The following is a 23,181-nucleotide window of genomic DNA, read 5'->3' on the forward strand; positions in this document are numbered from 1 at the left end:
CTTGCACCAGAGGAAGTCACTGTTTCTATCAACCATAGATGTTTACGGCAGAAACATGATGAGAAATGTAGTTCAGAACAAAGGCACTCGGTATCCCTGCTCGGGAGATGTGTACAAACATGAGAGGCCCACAGAGAAGAATCATCTCTCAACCAGCCCCACTCTCATCTTTTGATTCCAACCTAAATATTTGCATCACTGCTGAAGCAACCACAGCCTCTTTCTTCCCAGTAGCTCAGAGCCACCAGCAGCATGTCCTTTCCGTTACTGAACTCTGAGGCCTGTCATTGTCTTTATTTTAAGAGTCTGAATAGGCATCCTTTAACAGGATTGCAAGTTTTATAAACTGTTAAAATTTGGGGTTAGAAAAAAAATCAATATTCAAATTCTAAACCTTTTCTAAGATCAAAATGAATTCTGTTCTTTACTCTGTTTTCCCATATTTCATATATATGAACATCCATATATATGTATGTATTCTAAAAGTAACACTTTGTATTTTGAACATAGCTTAGAACTAATTTTTAAGATGTATTTTTGTTATTTCTAAGTATGTGTGTGTATGTGGGTATGAGCCTATGAATGCAGGGGCCCTTGGAGGTCAAAAGTATCAGGTCTTCCTGGAGCTGGAGCTACAGGCAGTTGTCAGGCAACCAAAGTGGGTGTTGGAAATCAAGCTCTAGTCTTCTTAAAGAGTGGTATGAACTCTTAACTGAGGACCTTCTCAAGCCCCAGTGCTATAGGTTAGCTTTTCAATTTATCTTAAATATTCAAACCTCCAACAAGAAAGCAATATTATTTAATTTAAATATTGCTATCTTTAAAAAATAAAGATAGTCATGTAACAATAAAGCAATAAATGCCTGAAAACATTTCATGAAAATGGGAGTCTCTCCCTCTCATCCTCTACTCTAGCATACAGCCTTTCATGTAACAGATAGCCTTAAAAGTTCATATAATCCAGGAAGTGATGTTCTCTCCCCCTTTTCAGGTAAAAGCCTGGCTTGACGTCCAGCCCTGTAACTGAATCTGCCCTAAGTTATAACTGTGGACAGCTGTTAATCTCAAGACGTGTTTAAAGAAACTCTAGAATTAGTACAAAGGGCAGACCTGAGGTCTATCAATTATTTTAGGTAATGCACTTATAAATCAGGTGGCAGCAAGCATGACAGAATCCGTCTCTGCCTTCTTGTCATTTCAGTCCCCCAGTAAACAATCACTCGTCTAATTAGTTCTGCCATTTTATTGGCAAAAGCATTTGAATGCTTTGGATGCTTCCCTTTCCAGCCACCTGCGTGGGATTCTGGTGAAAGCAGTTAGACCTTAATACTGCTCAGAAAAAAAGAATCAAGCTAAAGATCGATATCACACATAATTATTTCTGAGTAATTCAGATTCTCCTAACGTAAGTGTTACAGTTTGGATATCAACTGAAGCACACAGGCTCCTGTTCTGAGCAGTGGGTGCTGTGGTTTGGGGAAATTGTATGACCTTTGGGATGTGTGGCCCAGCCACTGGAAGAGCTGGCTCTGGAATGGGACACTAAGGCTATATCCACCTCTGGTTTCAGCCCATGCTCTTTTCCCATTCTGTCAAGATGTAAAGAGCCCCGCCATGCTTCCCGCAGCACAGGCTGGCCCCTTTCCTCCTGTCAGTCACAGCAACACAGGTTGGCCAACTCTGGCCACCATGATAAACTGGTATTTCTTGAGCTTGGGATCCAAAATGGAGTCTTCCCCCCTCAGTTGCTTCTGCTTGATATTTTGTCAGAGCAACAAGAAAAGTAACTAACACAATGGGATTCAGAATAACTTCGGCTAGGTAAATGATCATATTATCGTTCAATCAAAAGTGTCATGAAATAAATGAAATATCCCATAATATTAGCAAATCACCGCATTGTTTTCAGAACTATCCCAAGTTACCTAACTTTCAGGAATTAACCCTTGCATTTCAAACTCCCAAGTGAACTACCTATTGTGAGGTCCCTTCTGTCTTGTACCCATAGCAGTAAACATCTCCACCTGTTCCTAGGATCTTGTTAGTAAAGTCATGTGTGTGCAAGCCTGAGCCTCCCAGATAATCTTTAAACATAGCCACCCAAACACAAGAGCATGCTTTTCCAGGAACCCTTTCAACACTCTTGTTAAGGAGATCTGCTACCCCTGAAAGGATGCACTTAGGATCATTAAACTTTAAAGAGAGCCAGGTCCTTTTAAGCCATTTAGGAATTTACCTCATATATGAAACAAAGTGACTAGGTTCTAGAGCAGTGGCTTGTCTAAATTAAGTGACAGATTTGGGACAGTCCAAGCCCCTGACTCCTATCCACAGGCTGTAAAGAACCTCAACTTCCCCCATGAGAACACTTTCAAGAGTGAAGTTTAAAAAGCAAGTCTCTTAACTTCTCCAAATCTGAAGTTTATTCTTATAGGAGAATAAAATGAGATCATATTCCAAGTTTCTTCTGTTTCTAAAAATCTGGTGACTGTAATTTTCATAATGCAGGATACCAAATGTCCTCCACATTGTGTGAGGATATAAAGCTGTTTCCATCTTAGGTTGAAGAACAAAAATGTGGGGGAAGTACAGGAATGCTAAGAACAAGAGAAGCCTGTGCACTTCTCTTGTGCCATGCTGCACAGTGGGAGCCCTCTTTCTTCCTGGCTCCACAGCACCCCATCCTAGCAAACCACAGAGGGTAGGATAGAATTTTTCAATAGCCAGCCTGGGCAGTTTCAGCTGTCATCTGCCCAAATCCTGGCAGAAGGCTACCAGGGCTCAATGTGGTTTGAGTGGATGCCCTAGGGTCATGTTCAAGAAGACTGGCATTCAAAGTGGTGGTGTTAAAAAGGTTTGGAACCTTTAAGAGGCAAAGCCTAGTGTCGGGTGGTTGGATTGAGTGCTCCCTCGTGAAGTGATAAATACTCCTCTCATGGTGAATTACTTCTGCAAGAATAACAAAAGGGGTCTCACAAAATGGGTCCAGTCTATCCCATCCCCTCTTTGCTACTTCCCCTTGTCACTCAAGATCTCTACTCCTCACACATCCTCAGCCTTGTGATGATACTCACCGGGTTATGTTGCAGTCAGGGTGCCCCTTACAACAAACATGTCTGTTCCTTGATGTCCTAGTTTGGTTCCTGTTGCTGTGGTAAGACACTGACCAAAAGTGATTTTGAGGGGTACAGAGTTTATTTGGTTTACACTTCAACACCACAGTCCACTAACGAGGGAAGGCAGGGAAAGAGCTTAAGATGATGGAAACCTGGAGGCAGGCATTGAAGCCACAGCCATGGAGGAATATGGCTTATTGGCTAGCTCTCCATGGCCTGCTCAGCTTGGTTTAGTATATAACCTACAACCACCGGAGTAGGGGCAGCCCCACCACAGTGGGCTGTGCCCACCCATAGCAATCAGCAAATAAGAAAATGTCCCACATGCCCACAAGCCAATCTGATGAAGAAAGTTCGTGAATCAAGAGTCGCTCTTCTCAGATGATTCTTAGTTTGTGTCAAGTTGATAAAAAGGAACCAACACCTTTTCCTGTCTGACCAGCACCGGGGTGGCTGGGGCTCGGGGTCGTCTGACACCTGCCAGCTACCCACGACACCCGCCACAGGATCTTGAGAGTTCTGACGAGTGGAACACAGCTTCTGCTCCAGTCCAATCGCGCGGGACCTGAGACTGCTTTGGTTGGGGAGGCAGAAAACCGGCCTGAGTAGGGCCACAAGCCTCTTCCGGTCAGACCAGCAACAGGGTAGCTAGGGCGCAGGGTCAGCTGACACCCGCCAGCTACCCATGACACCCGCCACAGGATCTTAAGACTTCTGGTGAGTAGAACACAGCTTCTGCTCCAATCCAATTGCGTGCGGGACCTGAGACTGCATTAGTTAGGGAAGCAGAAAACCGGCCTGAGTAGGGCCAAAAGCCTCTTCCTGTCTGACCAGCACCGGGATAGCTAGGGCGCAGGGTCAGCTGACACCCGCCAGCTACCCATGACACCTGCCACAGGATCTTAAGACTTCTGGTGAGTGGAACACAGAGTCTGCTCCAATCCTTAAACAGTGACAACGATAACAACTAACCCCAGAGATTACCAGATGGCGAAAGGTAAACGTAATAATCTTACTAACAGAAACCAAGACCACTCACCATCATCAGAACCCAGCACTCCCACTTCGCCCAGTCCAGGGCACCCCAACACACCAGAGAAGCTAGACCCGGATCTAAAAGCATATCTCATGATGATGGTAGAGGACATCAAGAAGGACTTTAATAACACACTTAAAGAAATACAGGAGGACACTGCTAAACAGATAGAAGACATTAAAGAGGAAGCACAAAAATCCCTTAAAGAATTGCAGGAGAACACTGCTAAACAGGTAGAAGACATTAAAAAGGAAGCACAAAAATCCCTTAAAGAATTGCAGGAGAACATTGCTAAACAGGTAGAAGACATTAAAGAGGAAGCATAAAAATCCCTTAAAGAATTGCAGGAAAACCAGACCAAACAGGTGATGGAATTGAATAAAACCATCCAAGACCTAAAAAGGGAAGTAGAGACAATGAAGAAAACCCAAATTGAGGCACGCTGGAGATAGAAACCCTACGAAAGAAATCTGGAACCATAGATGCGAGCATCAGCAACAGAATACAAGAGATGGAAGAGAGAATCTCAGGTGCAGAAGACTCCATAGAGAACATCGGCACGACAATCAAAGAAAATACAAAATCCAAAAAGATCCTAACTCAAAACATCCAGGAAATACAGGACACAATGAGAAGACCAAACCTACGGATAATAGGAGTAGATGAGAATGAAGATTTTCAACTCAAAGGACCAGCAAATATCTTCAACAAAATTATAGAAGAAAACTTCCCAAACCTAAAGAAAGAGATGCCCATGAACATACAAGAAGCTTACAGAACTCCAAATAGAGTGGACCAGAAAAGAAATTCCTTCCGACACATAATAATCAGAACAACAAATGCACTAAATAAAGATAGAATTCTACAAGCCTCTTCCGGTCAGAAAAGCACCTGGGAAGCTAGGGCACAGGGTCGGCAGACACTCTCCAGCTACCCACAACACCCGCCACAGGATCTTAAGACTTCTGGTGAGTGGAACACAGCTTCTGCTCCAATCCAATTGCGCGCGGGACCTGAGACTGCATTAGTTAGGGAAGCAGAAACCGGCGTGAGTAGGGCCACAGGCCTCATCCGGCCGGATCAGCACCAGGGGAGCTAGAGCGCAGGGTCGGCTGACACCTGCCAGCTACCCACGACCCCCGCCACAGGATTTTGAGACTGCTGGTGAGTGGAACACAGCTTCTGCTCCAGTCCAATCACGCGGGACCCGAGACTGCTCTGGTTGGGGAGGCAGAAATCCGGCCTACATAGGGCCACAAGCCTCTTCCGGTCAGAAAAGCACCTGGGAAGCTAGGGCGCAGGGTCGGCAGACACTCGCCAGCTACCCACATCACCCGCCACAGGATCTTAAGACTTCTGGTGAGTGGAACACAGCTTCTGCTCCAATCCAATTGCGCGCGGGACCTGAGACTGCATTAGTTAGGGAAGCAGAAAACCGGCCTGAGTAGGACCACAGGCCTCTTCCGGCTGGACCAGCACCGGGGTACGGCCAGCTACCCACGACCCCAGCCACAGGATTTTGAGACAGCTGGTGAGTGGAACACAGCTTCTGCTCTAATCTTTAAACAGTGACAACGACAACAACTAACCCCAGAGATTACCAGATGGCGAAAGGTAAACGTAATAATCTTACTAACAGAAACCAAGACCACTCACCATCATCAGAACCCAGCACTCCCACTTCGCCCAGTCCAGGGCACCCCAACACACCGGAAAAGCTAGACACGGATCTAAAAGCATATCTCCTGATGATGATAGAGGACTTCAAGAAGGACTTTAATAACACACTTAAAGAAATAAAAAGGAACGCTGGTAAACAGGTAGAAGACAATAAAGAGGAAGCACAAAAATCCCTTAAAGAATTGCAGGAGAACACTGCTAAAGAGTTACAAATCCTTAAAGAAAAACAGGATAACCTAATCAAACAGGTAGAAGTCCTTAATGAAAAACAGGAAAACACATCCAAACAGATGATGGAAATGAACAAAACCATACTAGACCTAAAAAGGGAAGTAGACACAATAAAGAAAACCCAAAATGAGGCAAAGCTGGAAATAGAAACCCTAGGAAAGAAATCTGGAACCATAGATACCAGCATCAGCAACAGAATACAAGAGATGGAAGAGAGAATCTCAGGTGCAGAAGATTCCATAGAGAACATCGGCACAAAAATCAAGGAAAATGTAAAATGCAAAAAGATCCTAACTCAAAACATCCAAGAAATACAGGACACAATGAGAAGACCAAACCTACGGATAATAGGAGTGGATGAGAATGAAGATTTTCAACTCAAAGGACCAGCAAACATCTTCAACAAAATTATAGAAGAAAACTTCCCAAATCTAAAGAAAGAGAAGCCCATGAACATACAAGAAGCCTACAGAACTCCAAATAGACTGGACCAGAAAAGAAATACCTCCCGACACATAATAATCAGAACAACAAATGCTCTAAATAAAGATAGAATACTAAAAGCAGTAAGAGAAAAAGGCCAAGTAACATATAAAGGCAAGCCTATCAGAATTACACCAGATTTTTCACCAGAGACTATGAAAGCCAGAAGATCCTGGACGGATGTTATACAGACACTAAAAGAACACAAATTCCAGCCCAGGCTACTATAGCCAGCCAAACTCTCAATTAACATAGATGGAGAAACCATAGTATTCCACGACAAAACCAAATTCACGAATTATCTCTCCACGAATCCAGCCCTTCAAAGGATAATAACAGAAAAAAACCAATACAAGGACAGGAACCACACCCTAGAAACAACAAGAAGGTAATCCCTCAACAAACCTAAAAGAAGACAGCCACAAGAACAGAATGCCAACTTTAACAACAAAAATAACAGGAAACAACAATTACTTTTCCTTAATATCTCTTAATATCAATGGACTCAACTCCCCGATAAAAAGACATAGACTAACAAACTGGCTACACAAACAAGACCCAACATTTTGCTGCTTACAGGAAACTCATCTCAGAGAAAAAGATAGACACTACCTCAGAATGAAAGGCTGGAAAACAATTTTCCAAGCAAATGGTATGAAGAAACAAGCTGGAGTAGCCATTCTAATATCTGATAAGATTGACTTCCAACCCAAAGTCATCAAAAAAGACAGGGAGGGACACTTCATACTCATCAAAGGTAAAATCCTCCAAGAGGAACTATCAATCCTGAATATCTATGCTCCAAATACAAAGGCAGCCACATTCATTAAAGAAACTTTAGTAAATCTCAAAGCACACATTGCACCTCATACAATAATAGTGGGAGACTTCAACACACCACTTTCACCAATGGACAGATCATGGAAACAGAAACTAAACAGGGACACAGAGAAACTAAGAGAAATTATGAATCAAATGGATCTGGCAGATATCTACAGAACATTCTATCCTAAAACAAAAGGATATACCTTCTTCTCAGCACCTCATGGTACCTTCTCCAAAATTGACCACATAATTGGTCACAAAGCAGGCCTCAACAGATACAAAAATATTGAAATTGTCCCATGCATCCTATCAGATCACCATGGACTAAGGCTGATCTTCAATAACAAAATAAATAATAGAAAGCCAACCTTCACATGGAAACTGAACAACACTCTTCTCAATGATACCTTGGTCAAGGAAGGAATAAAGAAAGAAATTAAGGACTTTTTAGAGTTCAATGAAAATGAAGCCACAACATACCCAAACTTATGGGACGCAATGAAAGCATTTCTAAGAGGAAAACTCATAGCTCTGAGTGCCTCCAAAAGGAAACTAGAGAGAGCACACATTAGCAGCTTGACAACATACCTAAAAGCACTAGAACAAAAGGAAACAAATTCGCCCGAGAGGAGTAGACGGCAGGAAATAATCAAACTCAGGGGAGAAATCAACCAAGTGGAAACAAGAAAAACTATTCAAAGAATCAACCAATCAAGGAGCTGGTTCTTTGAGAAAATCAACAAGATAGATAAACCCTTAGCCAGACTCACTAGAGGGCACAGGGAAAGCATCCTAATTAACAAAATCAGAAATGAAAAAGGAGACATAACAACAGATCCTGAAGACATCCAAAACACCATCAGATCCTTCTACAAAAGGCTATACTCAACAAAACTGGAGAACCTGGATGAAATGGACAAGTTCCTAGACAGATACCAGGTACCAAAGTTGAATCAAGATCAGGTTAATGATCTAAACAGCCCTATATCCCCCAAAGAAATAGAAGCAGTCATTAATAGTCTCCCAACTAAAAAAAGCCCAGGACCAGATGGGTTTAGTGCAGAGTTCTATCAGACCTTCAAAGAAGATCTAATCCCAGTTCTTCACAAACTATTCCACAAAATAGAAACAGAAGGTACTTTACCCAACTCATTCTATGAAGCCACAATTACTCTGATACCTAAACCACAAAAAGACCCAACAAAGATAGAAAACTTCAGACCAATATCCCTTATGAATATTGATGCAAAAATCCTCAATAAAGTTCTTGCTAACCGAATCCAAGAACACATCAAAACAATCATCCATCCTGACCAAGTAGGTTTCATCCCAGGGATGCAGGGATGGTTCAATATACGGAAATCCATCAACGTAATCCACTATATAAACAAACTCAAAGACAAAAACCACATGGTCATCTCGTTAGATGCGGAAAAAGCATTTGACAAGATCCAACACCCATTCATGATAAAAGTCTTGGAAAGATCAGGAATTCAAGGCCCATACCTAAACATGATAAAAGCAATCTACAGCAAACCAGTAGCCAACATCAAAGTAAATGGTGAGAAGCTTGAAGCAATCCCTCTAAAATCAGGGACTAGACAAGGCTGTCCACTTTCTCCATACCTATTCAACATTGTACTTGAAGTCCTAGCCGGAGCAATTCGACAACAAAAGGAGATCAAAGGGATACAAATTGGAAAAGATGAAGTCAAAATATCACTCTTTGCAGATGATATGATAGTATATATAAGTGACCCTAAAAATTCCACCAGAGAACTCCTAAGCCTGATAAACAGCTTCGGTGAAGTAGCTGGATATAAAATTAACTGAAACAAATCAATAGCCTTTCTCTACACAAAGAATAAACAGGCTGAGAAAGAAATTAGGGAAACAACACCCTTCTCAATAGTCACAAATAATATAAAATATCTTGGCGTGACTCTAACTAAGGAAGTGAAAGATCTGTATAATAAAAACTTCAAGTCTCTGAAGAAAGAAATTATAGAAGATCTCAGAAGATGGAAAGATCTCCCATGCTCATGGATTGGCAGGATCAACATTGTAAAAATGGCTATCTTGCCAAAAGCAATCTACAGATTCAATGCAATCCCCATCAAAATTCCAAATCAATTCTTCAACGAATTAGAAAGTGCAATCTGCAAATTCATCTGGAATAACAAAAAACCTAGGATAGCAAAAACTCTTCTCAAGGATAAAAGAACCTCTGGTGGAATCACCATGCCGGACCTAAAGCTCTACTACAGAGCAATTGTGATAAAAACTGCATGGTACTGGTATAGTGACAGACAAATAGACCAATGGAATAGAATTGAAGACCCAGAAATGAACCCACACACCTACGGTCACTTGATCTTCGACAAGGGAGCTAAAAATATACAGTGGAAGAAAGACAGCATTTTCAACAAATGGTGCTGGCACAACTGGTTGTTAACATGTAGAAGAATGCGAATCGATCCATTCCTATCTCCTTGTACTAAGGTCAAGTCTAAGTGGATCAAGGAACTTCACATAAAACCAGAGACACTGAAACTTATAGAGGAGAAAGTGGGGAAAAGCCTTGAAGATATGGGCACAGGGGAAAAATTCCTGAATAGAACAGTAATGGCTTGTGCTGTAAGATCAAGAATTGACAAGTGGGACCTCATGAAACTACAAAGCTTCTGCAAGGCTAAAGACACCATCAATAAGACAAAAAAACCACCAACAGATTGGGAAAGGATCTTCACCTATCCTAAATCAGACAAGGGACTAATATCCAATATATATAAAGAACTCAAGAAGGTGGACTCCAGAAAGTCAAATAACCCCATTAAAAAATGGGGCTCAGAACTGAACAAAGAATTCTCACCTGAGGAATACCGAATGGCAGAGAAGCACCTGAAAAAATGTTCAACATCCTTAATCATCAGGGAAATGCAAATCAAAACAACCCTGAGATTCCACCTCACACCAGTCAGAATGGCTAAGATCAAAAGTTCAGGTGACAGCAGATGCTGGCGAGGATGTGGAGAAAGAGGAACGCTCCTCCATTGTTGGTGGGATTGCAAGCTTGTACAACCACTCTGGAAATCAGTCTGGCGGTTCCTCAGAAAATTGGACATAGTACTACCGGAGGATCCAGCAATACCTCTCCTGGGCATATATCCAGAAGATGTCCCAACCGGTAAAAAGGACACATGCTCCACTATGTTCATAGCAGCCCTATTTATAATAGCCAGAAGCTGGAAAGAACCCAGATGTCCCTCAACAGAGGAATGGATACAGAAATTATGGTACATTTACATAATGGAGTACTACTCAGCTATTAAAAAGAATGAATTTATGAAATTCCTAGCCAAATGGATGGACCTGGAGGGCATCATCTTGAGTGAAGTAACACAATCACAAAAGAACTCATACAATATGTATTCACTGATAAGTGGATATTAGCCCAAAACTTAGGATACCCAAGATATAAGATACAATTTGCTAAACGCATGAAACTCAAGAAGAATGAAGACCAAAGTGTGGACACTGTGCACCTTCTTAGAATTGGGAACAAAACACCCAGGGAAGGAGTTACAGAGACAAAGTTCGTAGCTGTGATGAAAGGATGGACCATTTAGAGACTGCTGTATCCAGGGATCCATCCCATAATCAGCTTCTAAACGCTGACACCATTGCATACACTAGCAAGATTTTGCTGAAAGGACCCAAATATAGCTGTCTCTTGTGAGATGATGCCGGGGCCTAGCAAACACAGGAGGGGATGTTCACAGTCAGCTATTGGATGTATCACAGGGCTCCCAATGGAGAAGCTAGAGAAAGTAACCAAGGAGCTAAAGGGATCTGCAACCCTATTGTTGGAACAACATGATGTACTAACCAGAACCCCGGAGCTCTTGTCTCTAGCTGCATATGTATCTAAAGATGGCCTAGTCGGCCATCAATGGAAAGAGAGGCTCATTGGACTTGCAAACTCTATATGCCCCAATATAGGGGAATGCCAGGGCCAAAAGAATGGGAATGGGTGGGTAGGGAAGTGGGTGGCGCTATGGGGGACTTTTGGGATAGCATTGGAAATGTAATTGAGGAAAATATGTAATAAAAATATCAAAAATTAAAAAAAAAAGATAGAATACTAAAAGCAGTAAGGGAAAAAGGTCAAGTAACAAATAAAGGCAAGCCTATCAGAATTACACCGGATTTTTCACCAGAGACTATGAAAGCCAGAAGATCCTGGACGGATGTTATACAGACACTAAAAGAACACAAATTCCAGCCCAGGCTACTATACCCAGCCAAACTCTCAATTAACATAGATGGAGAAACCAAAGTATTCCACGACAAAACCAAATTCACACATTATCTCTCCACAAATCCAGCCCTTCAAAGGATAATAACAGAAAAAAACCAATACAAGGACAGGAACCACGCCCTAGAAACAACAAGTAGGTAATCCCTCAACAAACCTAAAAGAAGACAGCCACAAGAACAGAATGCCAACTTTAACAACAAAAATAACATGAAACAACAATTACTTTTCCTTAATATCTCTTAATATCAATGGACTCAACTCCCTGATAAAAAGACATAGACTAACAAACTGGCTACACAAACAAGACCCAACATTTTGCTGCTTACAGGAAACTCATCTCAGAGAAAAAGATAGACACTACCTCAGAATGAAAGGCTGGAAAACAATTTTCCAAGCAAATGGTATGAAGAAACAAGCTGGAGTAGCCATTCTAATATCTGATAAGATTGACTTCCAACCCAAAGTCATTAAAAACGACAGGGAGGGACACTTCATACTCATCAAAGGTAAAATCCTCCAAGAGGAACTATCAATCCTGAATATCTATGCTCCAAATACAAAGGCAGCCACATTCATTAAAGAAACTTTAGTAAATCTCAAAGCACACATTGCACCTCATACAATAATAGTGGGAGACTTCAACACACCACTTTCACCAATGGACAGATCATGGAAACAGAAACTAAACAGGGACACAGAGAAACTAAGAGAAATTATGAATCAAATGGATCTGGCAGATATCTACAGAACATTCTATCCTAAAACAAAAGGATATACCTTCTTCTCAGCACCTCATGGCACCTTCTCCAAAATTGACCACATAATTGGTCACAAAACAGGCCTCAACAGATACAAAAATATTGAAATTGTCCCATGCATCCTATCAGATCACCATGGACTAAAGCTGATCTTCAATAACAAAATAAATAATAGAAAGCCAACCTTCACGTGGAAACTGAACAATACTCTTCTAAATGATACCTTGGTCAAGGAAGGAATAAAGAAAGAAATTAAGGACTTTTTAGAGTTCAATGAAAATGAAGCCACAACATACCCAAACTTATGGGACGCAATGAAAGCATTTCTAAGAGGAAAACTCATAGCTCTGAGTGCCTCCAAAAGGAAACTAGAGAGAGCACACATTAGCAGCTTGACAACATACCTAAAAGCACTAGAACAAAAGGAAGCAAATTCGCCCAAGAGGAGTAGACAGCAGGAAATAATCAAACTCAGGGGCGAAATCAACCAAGTGGAAACAAGAAAAACTATTCAAAGAATCAACCAATCAAGGAGCTGGTTCTTTGAGAAAATCAACAAGATAGATAAACCCTTAGCCAGACTCACTAGAGGGCACAGGGAAAGCATCCTAATTAACAAAATCAGAAATGAAAAAGGAGACATAACAACAGATCCTGAAGACATCCAAAACACCATCAGATCCTTCTACCAAAGGCTATACTCAACAAAACTGGAGAACCTGGATGAAATGGAGAAGTTCCTAGACAGATACCAGGTACCAAATTTGAATCAAGATCAGGTTAATGATCTAAACAGCCCTATATCCCCCAAAGAAATAGAAGCAGTCATTAATAGTCTCCCAACTAAAAAAAGCCCAGGACCAGATGGGTTTAGTGCAGAGTTCTATCAGACCTTCAAAGAAGATCTAATCCCAGTTCTTCACAAACTATTCCACAAAATAGAAACAGAAGGTACTTTACCCAACTCATTCTATGAAGCCACAATTACTCTGATACCTAAACCACAAAAAGACCCAACAAAGATAGAAAACTTCAGACCAATATCCCTTATGAATATTGATGCAAAAATCCTCAATAAAGTTCTTGCTAACCGAATCCAAGAACACATCAAAACAATCATCCATCCTGACCAAGTAGGTTTCATCCCAGGGATGCAGGGATGGTTCAATATACGGAAATCCATCAACGTAATCCACTATATAAACAAACTCAAAGACAAAAACCACATGGTCATCTCGTTAGATGCGGAAAAAGCATTTGACAAGATCCAACACCCATTCATGATAAAAGTCTTGGAAAGATCAGGAATTCAAGGCCCATACCTAAACATGATGAAAGCAATCTACAGCAAACCAGTAGCCAACATCAAAGTAAATGGTGAGAAGCTTGAAGCAATCCCTCTAAAATCAGGGACTAGACAAGGCTGTCCACTTTCTCCATACCTATTCAACATTGTACTTGAAGTCCTAGCCGGAGCAATTCGACAACAAAAGGAGATCAAAGGGATACAAATTGGAAAAGATGAAGTCAAAATATCACTCTTTGCAGATGATATGATAGTATATATAAGTGACCCTAAAAATTCCACCAGAGAACTCCTAAGCCTGATAAACAGCTTCGGTGAAGTAGCTGGATATAAAATTAACTGAAACAAATCAATAGCCTTTCTCTACACAAAGAATAAACAGGCTGAGAAAGAAATTAGGGAAACAACACCCTTCTCAATAGTCACAAATAATATAAAATATCTTGGCGTGACTCTAACTAAGGAAGTGAAAGATCTGTATAATAAAAACTTCAAGTCTCTGAAGAAAGAAATTATAGAAGATCTCAGAAGATGGAAAGATCTCCCATGCTCATGGATTGGCAGGATCAACATTGTAAAAATGGCTATCTTGCCAAAAGCAATCTACAGATTCAATGCAATCCCCATCAAAATTCCAAATCAATTCTTCAACGAATTAGAAAGTGCAATCTGCAAATTCATCTGGAATAACAAAAAACCTAGGATAGCAAAAACTCTTCTCAAAGATAAAAGAACCTCTGGTGGAATCACCATGCCGGACCTAAAGCTCTACTACAGAGCAATTGTGATAAAAACTGCATGGTACTGGTATAGTGACAGACAAATAGACCAATGGAATAGAATTGAAGACCCAGAAATGAACCCACACACCTACAGTCACTTGATCTTCGACAAGGGAGCTAAAAACATCCAGTGGAAGAAAGACAGCATTTTCAACAAATGGTGCTGGCACAACTGGTTGTTAACATGTAGAAGAATGCAAATCGATCCATTCCTATCTCCTTGTACTAAGGTCAAGTCTAAGTGGATCAAGGAACTTCACATAAAACCAGAGACACTGAAACTTATAGAGGAGAAAGTGGGGAAAAGCCTTGAAGATATGGGCACAGGGGAAAAATTCCTAAATAGAACAGTAATGGCTTGTGCTGTAAAATCGAGAATTGACAAGTGGGACCTCCTGAAACTACAAAGCTTCTGCAAGGCTAAAGACACCATCAATAAGACAAAAAAACCACCAACAGATTGGGAAAGGATCTTCACCTATCCTAAATCAGACAAGGGACTAATATCCAATATATATAAAGAACTCAAGAAGGTGGACTCCAGAAAGTCAAATAACCCCATTAAAAAATGGGGCTCAGAACTGAACAAAGAATTCTCACCTGAGGAATACCGAATGGCAGAGAAGCACCTGAAAAAATGTTCAACATCCTTAATCATCAGGGAAATGCAAATCAAAACAACCCTGAGATTCCACCTCACACCAGTCAGAATGGCTAAGATCAAAAGTTCAGGTGACAGCAGATGCTGGCGAGGATGTGGAGAAAGAGGAACACTTCTCCATTGTTGGTGGGATTGCAAGCTTGTACAACCACTCTGGAAATCAGTCTGGCGGTTCCTCAGAAAATTGGACATAGTACTACCAGAGGATCCAGCAATACCTCTCCTGGGCATATATCCAGAAGATATCCCAACCGGTAAAAAGGACACATGCTCCACTATGTTCATAGCAGCCCTATTTATAATAGCCAGAAGCTGGAAAGAACCCAGATGTCCCTCAACAGAGGAAAGGATACAGAAATTATGGTACATTTACACAATGGAGTACTACTCAGCTATTAAAAAGAATAAATTTATGAAATTCCTAGCCAAATGCATGGACCTGGAGGGCATCATCTTGGGTGAGGTAACACAATCACAAAGGAACTCACACAGTATGTATTCACTGATAAGTGGATATTGGCCCAAAACTTAGGATACTCAAGATATAAGATACAATTTGCTAAACGCATGAAACTCAAGAAGAATGAAGACCAAAATGTGGACACTGTGCCCCTTCATAGAATTGGGAACAAAACACCCATGGAAGGAGTTACAGAGACAAAGTTTGGAGCTGTGATGAAAGGATGGACCATCTAGAGACTGCCGTATCTAGGGATCCATCCCTTAATCAGCTTCTAAACGCTGACACCATTGCATACACTAGCAAGATTTTGCTGAAAGGACCCAAATATAGCTGTCTCTTGTGAGACTATGCAGGGGCCTAGCAAACACAGAGTGGATGCTCACAGTCAGCTATTGGATGTATCATAGGGTTCCCAATGGAGAAGCTAGAGAAAGTACCCAAGGAGCTAAAGGGATCTGCAACCCTATAGTTGGAAAAACATGATGAAGTAACCAGTACCCCGGAGCTCTTGTCTCTAGCTGCATATGTATAGAAAGATTGCCTAGTTGGCCATCAATGTAAAGAGAGGCCCATTGGACTTGCAAACTTTATATGCCCCAATATAGGGGAATGCCAGGGCCAAAAGAATGGGAATGGGTGGGTAGGGAAGTGAGGGGCGCTATGGGGGACTTTTGGGATAGCATTGGAAACGTAATTGAGGAAAATATGTAATAAAAAATATTAAAAATTAAAAAAAATAAAAATAACTTGTTGAGTTCTTTACATATTTTATATATTAGCCTCCTATAGGATATAGAGTTAGTGAAGATCTTTTCCCAGTCTGAAGGAAGCCAATTTGTCCTACTGATGCAGTCTTTGCCTTACAGAAGCTTTTCAGTTTCATGAGGTCCCATTTATCAATTGTTGATCTTAGATCCTGAGCCATTGTTGTTCTGTTTGGAAATTTATCCCTGTGTCAATGAGTTTCAGGCTCTTCCCTATGTTCTCTTCTATTAGACTCAGTGTATCTGGTCTTATGTTGGGGTACTTAATCCACTTGTACTTGAGCTTTGTGCAAGGTAATAAATGTAGATCTATTTTTGTTCTCCTACATACAGACTACCAGTTAGACCAGCACCATTTATTGTAGATGCTTCCTTTTTTCCACTGTATATTTTTCTTGTTTCATTATCATAAGTCTATGGATTTACTTCTGGGTCTTCAATTTGATTCAACTGATTGAATTGTCTGTTTCTATACCAATACCATGCAGTTACTATCACTATTGTACTTAGTAAAGTTTAAATCAAAATGACCCTGAGATTCTTCATCATTCCAATCAGAGTGGCTAAGATCAACAACTCAAGTGACTGTACTGTGGGCAAGGATGTGGAGAAAGAGGAGCACTCCTCCATTGCTGCTGGGATGGCAAACTGGTACAACCACTCTGGAAATCAATCTGGCTGTTCCTCAGAAAATTGGAAATAGTTCTACCTGATGACCCAGCTATACCACTCTTGGGCATATACCCAAAGGACTCCCCAACATACCACAAGGACACATATTCTATCATGTTCATAGTAGCCTTATTTATAACAGCCAGAGGCTGGAGACAACACAAATGTCCCTCAACCTAAGAATGGATTCAGAAAATGTGGTTCATTTACACATTGGAATATTATTCAGTTATTAACAATGAGGACATCATGAATTTTGCAGGCAAATGGATGTAACTAGAAAATGTCATCCTGGATGAGGTAACTCAGACCCTAAAGGACATGTATGGTATGTACTCAATGAGAAGTGGATATTAGCCAAAAAGTACAGAAGACCTAGGATACAACCTACAGACCTTAGGTTGTAACAAGCAAAAATGCCCAAATAAGGAGGCTTCAATCCCACTTGGAAGAGGGAAGGAAATAACCACAGCATGCAGAGGGGGGGAAGGAGGGATCTAGGTGGGGGATAAATAGGATCAGATATGGGGGAAGAAAAGGAGAGAAGCCCAGATGTCCAAGGGAATGAATGGAAACAAACAGCCTTGGGGAATGGGAAATATGAGGACCCTGTGGAAAGTTCAAGAGATCGGGGAGGTTATACACTCTCAGGATTTATTGGGGGTCACCTTAGCTTTGGGGGAAAGAGAAATTGAAGAGCTATCTCTAGGAGTTAGAGACTCAAGTAGAGGGAAAGTGTTACTAACACACATTCAAATTTCTGACCCAGAAATTTTGCTGTCTAAAAGAACTTCAGGGACAAAAAAGGAGAAAAGACTGAAGGAAAGGCAATCGAATGACAAACTCAACTTGGGATCCATCTAATGGGAGGCCAGAACGGCCTGACACTACTATGCTATGATGTGCTTACAGACAAGAGCCAGGCATGGCTGTCTTCTGAGAGGCCCTACTAGCAGCTGACTGACACAGAAACAGATACTTATACCCAACAACTGGACTAATGTTGGGCATCCCTAAGTTTTAATTAGGGAAGGATTGAAGAAGCTGGAAGGGAGAGCTGCCACATATGAAGATCAGCATTCTCAACTATTCCAGACCCCCAGAAGATACCAGAGCCTGAGCCACCAACCAGGAGCACAGAAATGTGGTCCAAGGCCCTTGGCACATATGTAGCTGGTCTAACCTCAGTGGGAAAGGATGTGCTGAACCCTTGAAGGATTTGAGGCTCCAGGAAAAGGGGAGGTCTGGTAGGGGCAAAGTACCCTCTCAGAGGCATGAGGGAGGAAGAATAGAATGAGGATGTGTAGGAGAAGAGAGTGAGTGGGGGCAATTACTGGAATGTAAATAATTAAAATTATTTAAACTAAATAAATAGCAACCTCTCTAGTAATGTCATTATGAGTTTCCTTGAATGCCTTCACTTTCAGATTGTAAGTTTCAATTTTCCCACAAGTTGTTTTATTTGAATAGAGGGTAGTGCCAAGGGATTGTAAGTTAATAAGTACTTAGTGACAGTGATGGTGATGGTGATGGTGATGCACTAATGCTGTCATGTTGTTAGTCTCAGTAGGAGCAGGCTTTGCTTAGTTCAGAGCTCTACTCTGTGTATGGGGAAAGTCAGTGTGTGTTGGGGGATGTATAAGAACAAAGTATGGTAGACACATATGAAAATACTATTTTGTACTAACCTAAAATACTTAGTAAAAGTAAAGATTTCCCCTTTCATAGAGTTGTATGATCTTGCAGAATTTGCCCAGTACATCTTCTTAGTGTCTTGACGTATGCCTTTTTCCTTTCTTTTTGGTAAATTCATATATAACCATCCACAATCACAGCAGCATAGTGTTCATTTGGTTGGGCAAGATGCACCATCATAAAAGGGGCAATTGTCAGGGAAAATACAATTAACCATATTTCTGCATCTGAGATAAACCCAGCCTCTTATTTATTTTAAAACTTCTGTTTTTTTGGTGATTTGTTCCTAGAAATCAAACTTAAAGCTATAACAGAGTACACAGGAGACAAACAAGTGTCTAACAACACCAGTAACAAAAGGTACCTGTGATAGAGCAAATGAAGATATGGGGTGGGGCAGAAGAACTTTGGGCCCTTCTGGTCTACAAATATAAAATACTAACCTAGCCCAGATTACTTCACTTTGTCTCAGACTTCTCTTTAAGGATCCACTCTCAAGGATCTATCCCTCTGCCAGGGAACAGGAGGTCTTCCTTTTCCTCCCCTCTCAAGTTCTCTCTGTTGTGAGATAGGGATGGGGAGTGGCTGCCCTAATGAACCCATTTGTCTTCCCAATTTCCTTGTCTCCTGCATGTGTGCTGAATTGCATGAGGTAAGCTGTAGGTAGTATTCCTAGAGACAACATCTTCTCACCTTCAACCAACATTCTCAATTAGTCAGCAAAGTTCCTTGCTTAAAATGAAGACAAATGAATGTAAGCTGACAAAGCTGATAGAACTCACGGAGTAGCAATGGGAATTACAGAAGACCAGGTCTCCTGGTGGTTTTCATGACTACCCCACATAGTATGTCGAGATCCCTATATAAAATGACAACGCAAGCATGGCTTTGGATCATGTGTATACATCATTATTGAGAGAAAAGATGACTCACAACACAATGTATAAATCCCAAGGAGGTCTGCCTAAAATCTGTGTACAAATGAGCAAGAGAAACTGGGCTTAGTGGTGAAGCATTCACTTTGAAGTTTCTGTGGACACAACAAAACCATGAAGTTTTAAGGTTTTAGACCCACTCTCACTATACTAACTCAAAAAGAGAAATCCCAAGTGTCCAATCAGAATAAAAATTATCCTCTTTTTTTTCCAATTAAAATTGAGGTAATGTGATGACTGAGACACTCAAGTATTAGTTCCAGATGAGAAAACACATACGAAAAACTTTGTGAGAGACATAAGAAAATTAATTAAAATATGTCCAACAAATTCATAACGTTTTATCTCATATTTTTCATTTTGAGGTGTATGGTCTCCCTGGTCAGCATGGCATCTAGCTTGAAGTGCTCAACTCTTAGCCTCAGCCTTGGATGGCTGGGGACAGGATTGTGCCACCAAGAGCTTATCTACATATGCTACAGGATAAAATAACTATGTGGTTTATAGATTAGATGAAATAAAGCAATAGCAAGAGAGTATGAAACATTGAACTAAGGTAAGAGTCAGTCCCATGCAAATGTGTCCTTAGGGCCAAGAACTAGAATAGTAATTAGACTGAAAATTCAGAATTGACAGGTGCTCCATTGACAATGCACCCGGCCAGCTGTTAGTTCATAAGGAGTTTAAATCAATATTTTGTTCAAAGACAATATTCCCTTATGAAACAATTTATAATTTTGTGGATATTGGGGTCTTGGCAGTTTTGAATGAAATATTTAGAATAATAGTTGAGAAACTGAATGGACATTTAAAAAGCACAGAATTAAATAAATTATTTTCATTTAAAAATTATTTGTTGTGTAACAACATCCCGAATCCCAAAGCACGATTAGGAGGCTGAAACTGAAAGACAGTGAGTGGGTTTGCGAATACACTGAACAAGGTCCTTGGTCAAAAGCAAACAAAAGTATCAATGTATACATGAATGTTTTGCAAGGATGTGAATCACTGCAGTTGTGGGGGACCCATGAGACCCTGAGTCTGGTTATACCATCAAGCACAAAATGGGACTTATTGATTGTCATGACAATTTAAGATATACCAGTTTGAAGTACTATTTAATCAAAATATGAAATGAGCTAATTTTACCTTAGATGAAGCTGTAGAACATTATTAAGCCTTGATATCAGAGAAGGAAGAGTAACTCAGCAGAGAAGCTTGGATATATTTTGTAGGAATCCACATATTCCAGAACCAAAGGAAAAAATAACTCCAGTTATTAAAAACAACTCTACATGATAAATATAAATATAACTCACAATATTAGCTATAAAATTCACAAATATGCTAAGGAGAATTTTATTATGGATCTTAAAACTTAAAAAATAACAACTAAGGAATTAGCTTAGCTACATAGAAATGTGAAAAGCAAAATTTGACATTTGCAAGTGAATTTGAGTGTCATAGCCAATGATCACAGCACAGAAATTAAGAGTCAAAGATCAAACATCTATGATACTAACAGAAGCAGTGAGGCTTGATGAAGGTGAAGAGAATATCACGAGGCAGAGCTGTAAACTTTTATAATAATTTCTCTTTAGATTTAGACAAAATCCAATAGGAGAGAACTTAACAATGAAGAGATTCAAAGAGGCACACTAAGGGCCCTAGCAAGCCCAGGTTCCTGGTATATCATGTCTACTCTGAACGTCACATCATTTACTATCAACTTAGACAGCTAGCTGCTGCACATTACTATAAGATTTTGATGAAATACAGCACAGTATCTTATGCAGGGCATGCAGCAGAGATTGCATTATGGAGCTGTGCCTTACACATGGACAGAAGGACATGTTCAACCTTCCTTATGACGTCCAGCATAGTATAACTAATCCAATAAAACTGCAAGTGCCACAGATCTCTTTCCTTGAAAATATTAAGAGAAATATTCCTTCAAAATATTTTGGATCCAATCTTTGTTTATACCAGAATTCATCATGCCCCTGTAAAGTGATACATTACCTGAATTATGCAGTAATGACTGATGAGAATTGCCTATATTACAACATTTAACAATTGCATGTTCATTCAAGGTCTGTTTGAAGTGGAGCAGTGTTATGCCATTGGAAAGCTTAGACCATTACCCTGCCTTCAAAAAAAAATGAAAAAGTTACAATGAAAACTCCGTTAGCTCACTTTTTTAAAGTATACAACAATGTAATTAAAACCTTTAAAGATGTCATTTCAGTGCAATGCTGTCCTAGACACCTTTAGATTTTCCACTGTGTGGTTTACATTTTATACATAAAGCCAAGAAAAAAATATGAAGCAAAGGGCCTCTCTACAAAAATATGACCTGCTGTTGTGTGTATAAGGAATCCGTGAAAGGACTCTATGGCAAGAGCACTGGTTGAAGTGAACCAGTGCTTTTAGTAGTAGAGCCACACAATAAAAATAAAACTTCAACAGATTTACAATCCATGTAATTGCACTTTTTTCTTTGCCTAATTGTACCATCTCAGCAATTATATTATCAGCATGAATAGAATCCCCATTTACTGTGCCTTTGCAATAAAACTGTGGCAGAGCATACTTACTGTGTGCTGCTAAATGCAGTGATGTCTTAGGCAAATTCTAGACTAAGAAATTTTTCAAACAAAATGGGATGGAGAGAAATTAACATTATTAGTGGATAATATCAAAAGTTTCTTCTGCTGTCCAGGAGGACATCTCCACTTGAAATATTGTCTGGGTTACACTTTAGAATCCCGAACTGAGAGATAATTGCATGAGGTGAACGCTTTGCTTTGTAACATCTACAGTTATGTAAACCGTTAACAACATTAATGAGTTTTGTGTGCTTTTGGATACATGCACGAATGCAGATGTGTGCATGGGTGTCTGTGTTTCTAGTAATTTTTTTCATGGATGTTAGGGTCCTGGGGCGATGTATTTTTACTTTATCAGTTTGCTTTCTTTAATCTTGGTATGTTTGTTTCTTTGGTGGACCATTTGTTTTCTAAAGAGAGAAAATGAGGATTTGCCTAGGTTAGAGGAGAGTAGGATTGGGAAGGAGATAGGGAAGAGAAAACCATGATAAAAATATACTGCATGAACAATTTATTTTTCAAATAAAACAAGAATAAATGTACTTTTTTACTTTTAAAGTGTCTCTAAAATACTCGGCTATTCTTTCAAACATACATAGCTCAGAATTATCCTTGGTTCCATAGACTGTAAAATCAGCAAAATGCAATAAAGTGGCATAAGAAAAATGAAATTTTAAGGCTTACATTTATATAAGAATATATCAAATTGGTTCTTTAAACACATATTTATATTTTTAAATTTTTATAATTCATGTGTTCATACAAATCTTAAATTCAACTATGTACATGTGGTTAAGAGTTTAATTTTCAATAATTAACTGAAAATGACAAACATTAAAACAAG

General features: G+C 40.1%; 1 protein-coding gene across 1 annotated transcript in view; it reads right to left on the reverse strand.

The window, feature by feature from the left end:
• The window catches only part of LOC110308162 (uncharacterized), a 76,570-nt gene that overhangs the window by 5,413 nt on the left and 47,976 nt on the right, over window positions 1–23,181 (reverse strand). The window contains exon 18 of the mRNA XM_085828685.1: window positions 20,878–21,877. Coding sequence (XP_085684811.1) covers window positions 21,844–21,877 — 34 coding nt within the window. The 3' untranslated portion in view covers window positions 20,878–21,843. The remainder of the gene's footprint in view (window positions 1–20,877; window positions 21,878–23,181) is intronic.

This window comes from Mus caroli, unplaced genomic scaffold (genome assembly GCF_978045245.1).
Source record: "Mus caroli unplaced genomic scaffold, Mus_caroli_1 scaffold_2, whole genome shotgun sequence".
Lineage (NCBI taxonomy): Eukaryota > Metazoa > Chordata > Mammalia > Rodentia > Muridae > Mus > Mus caroli.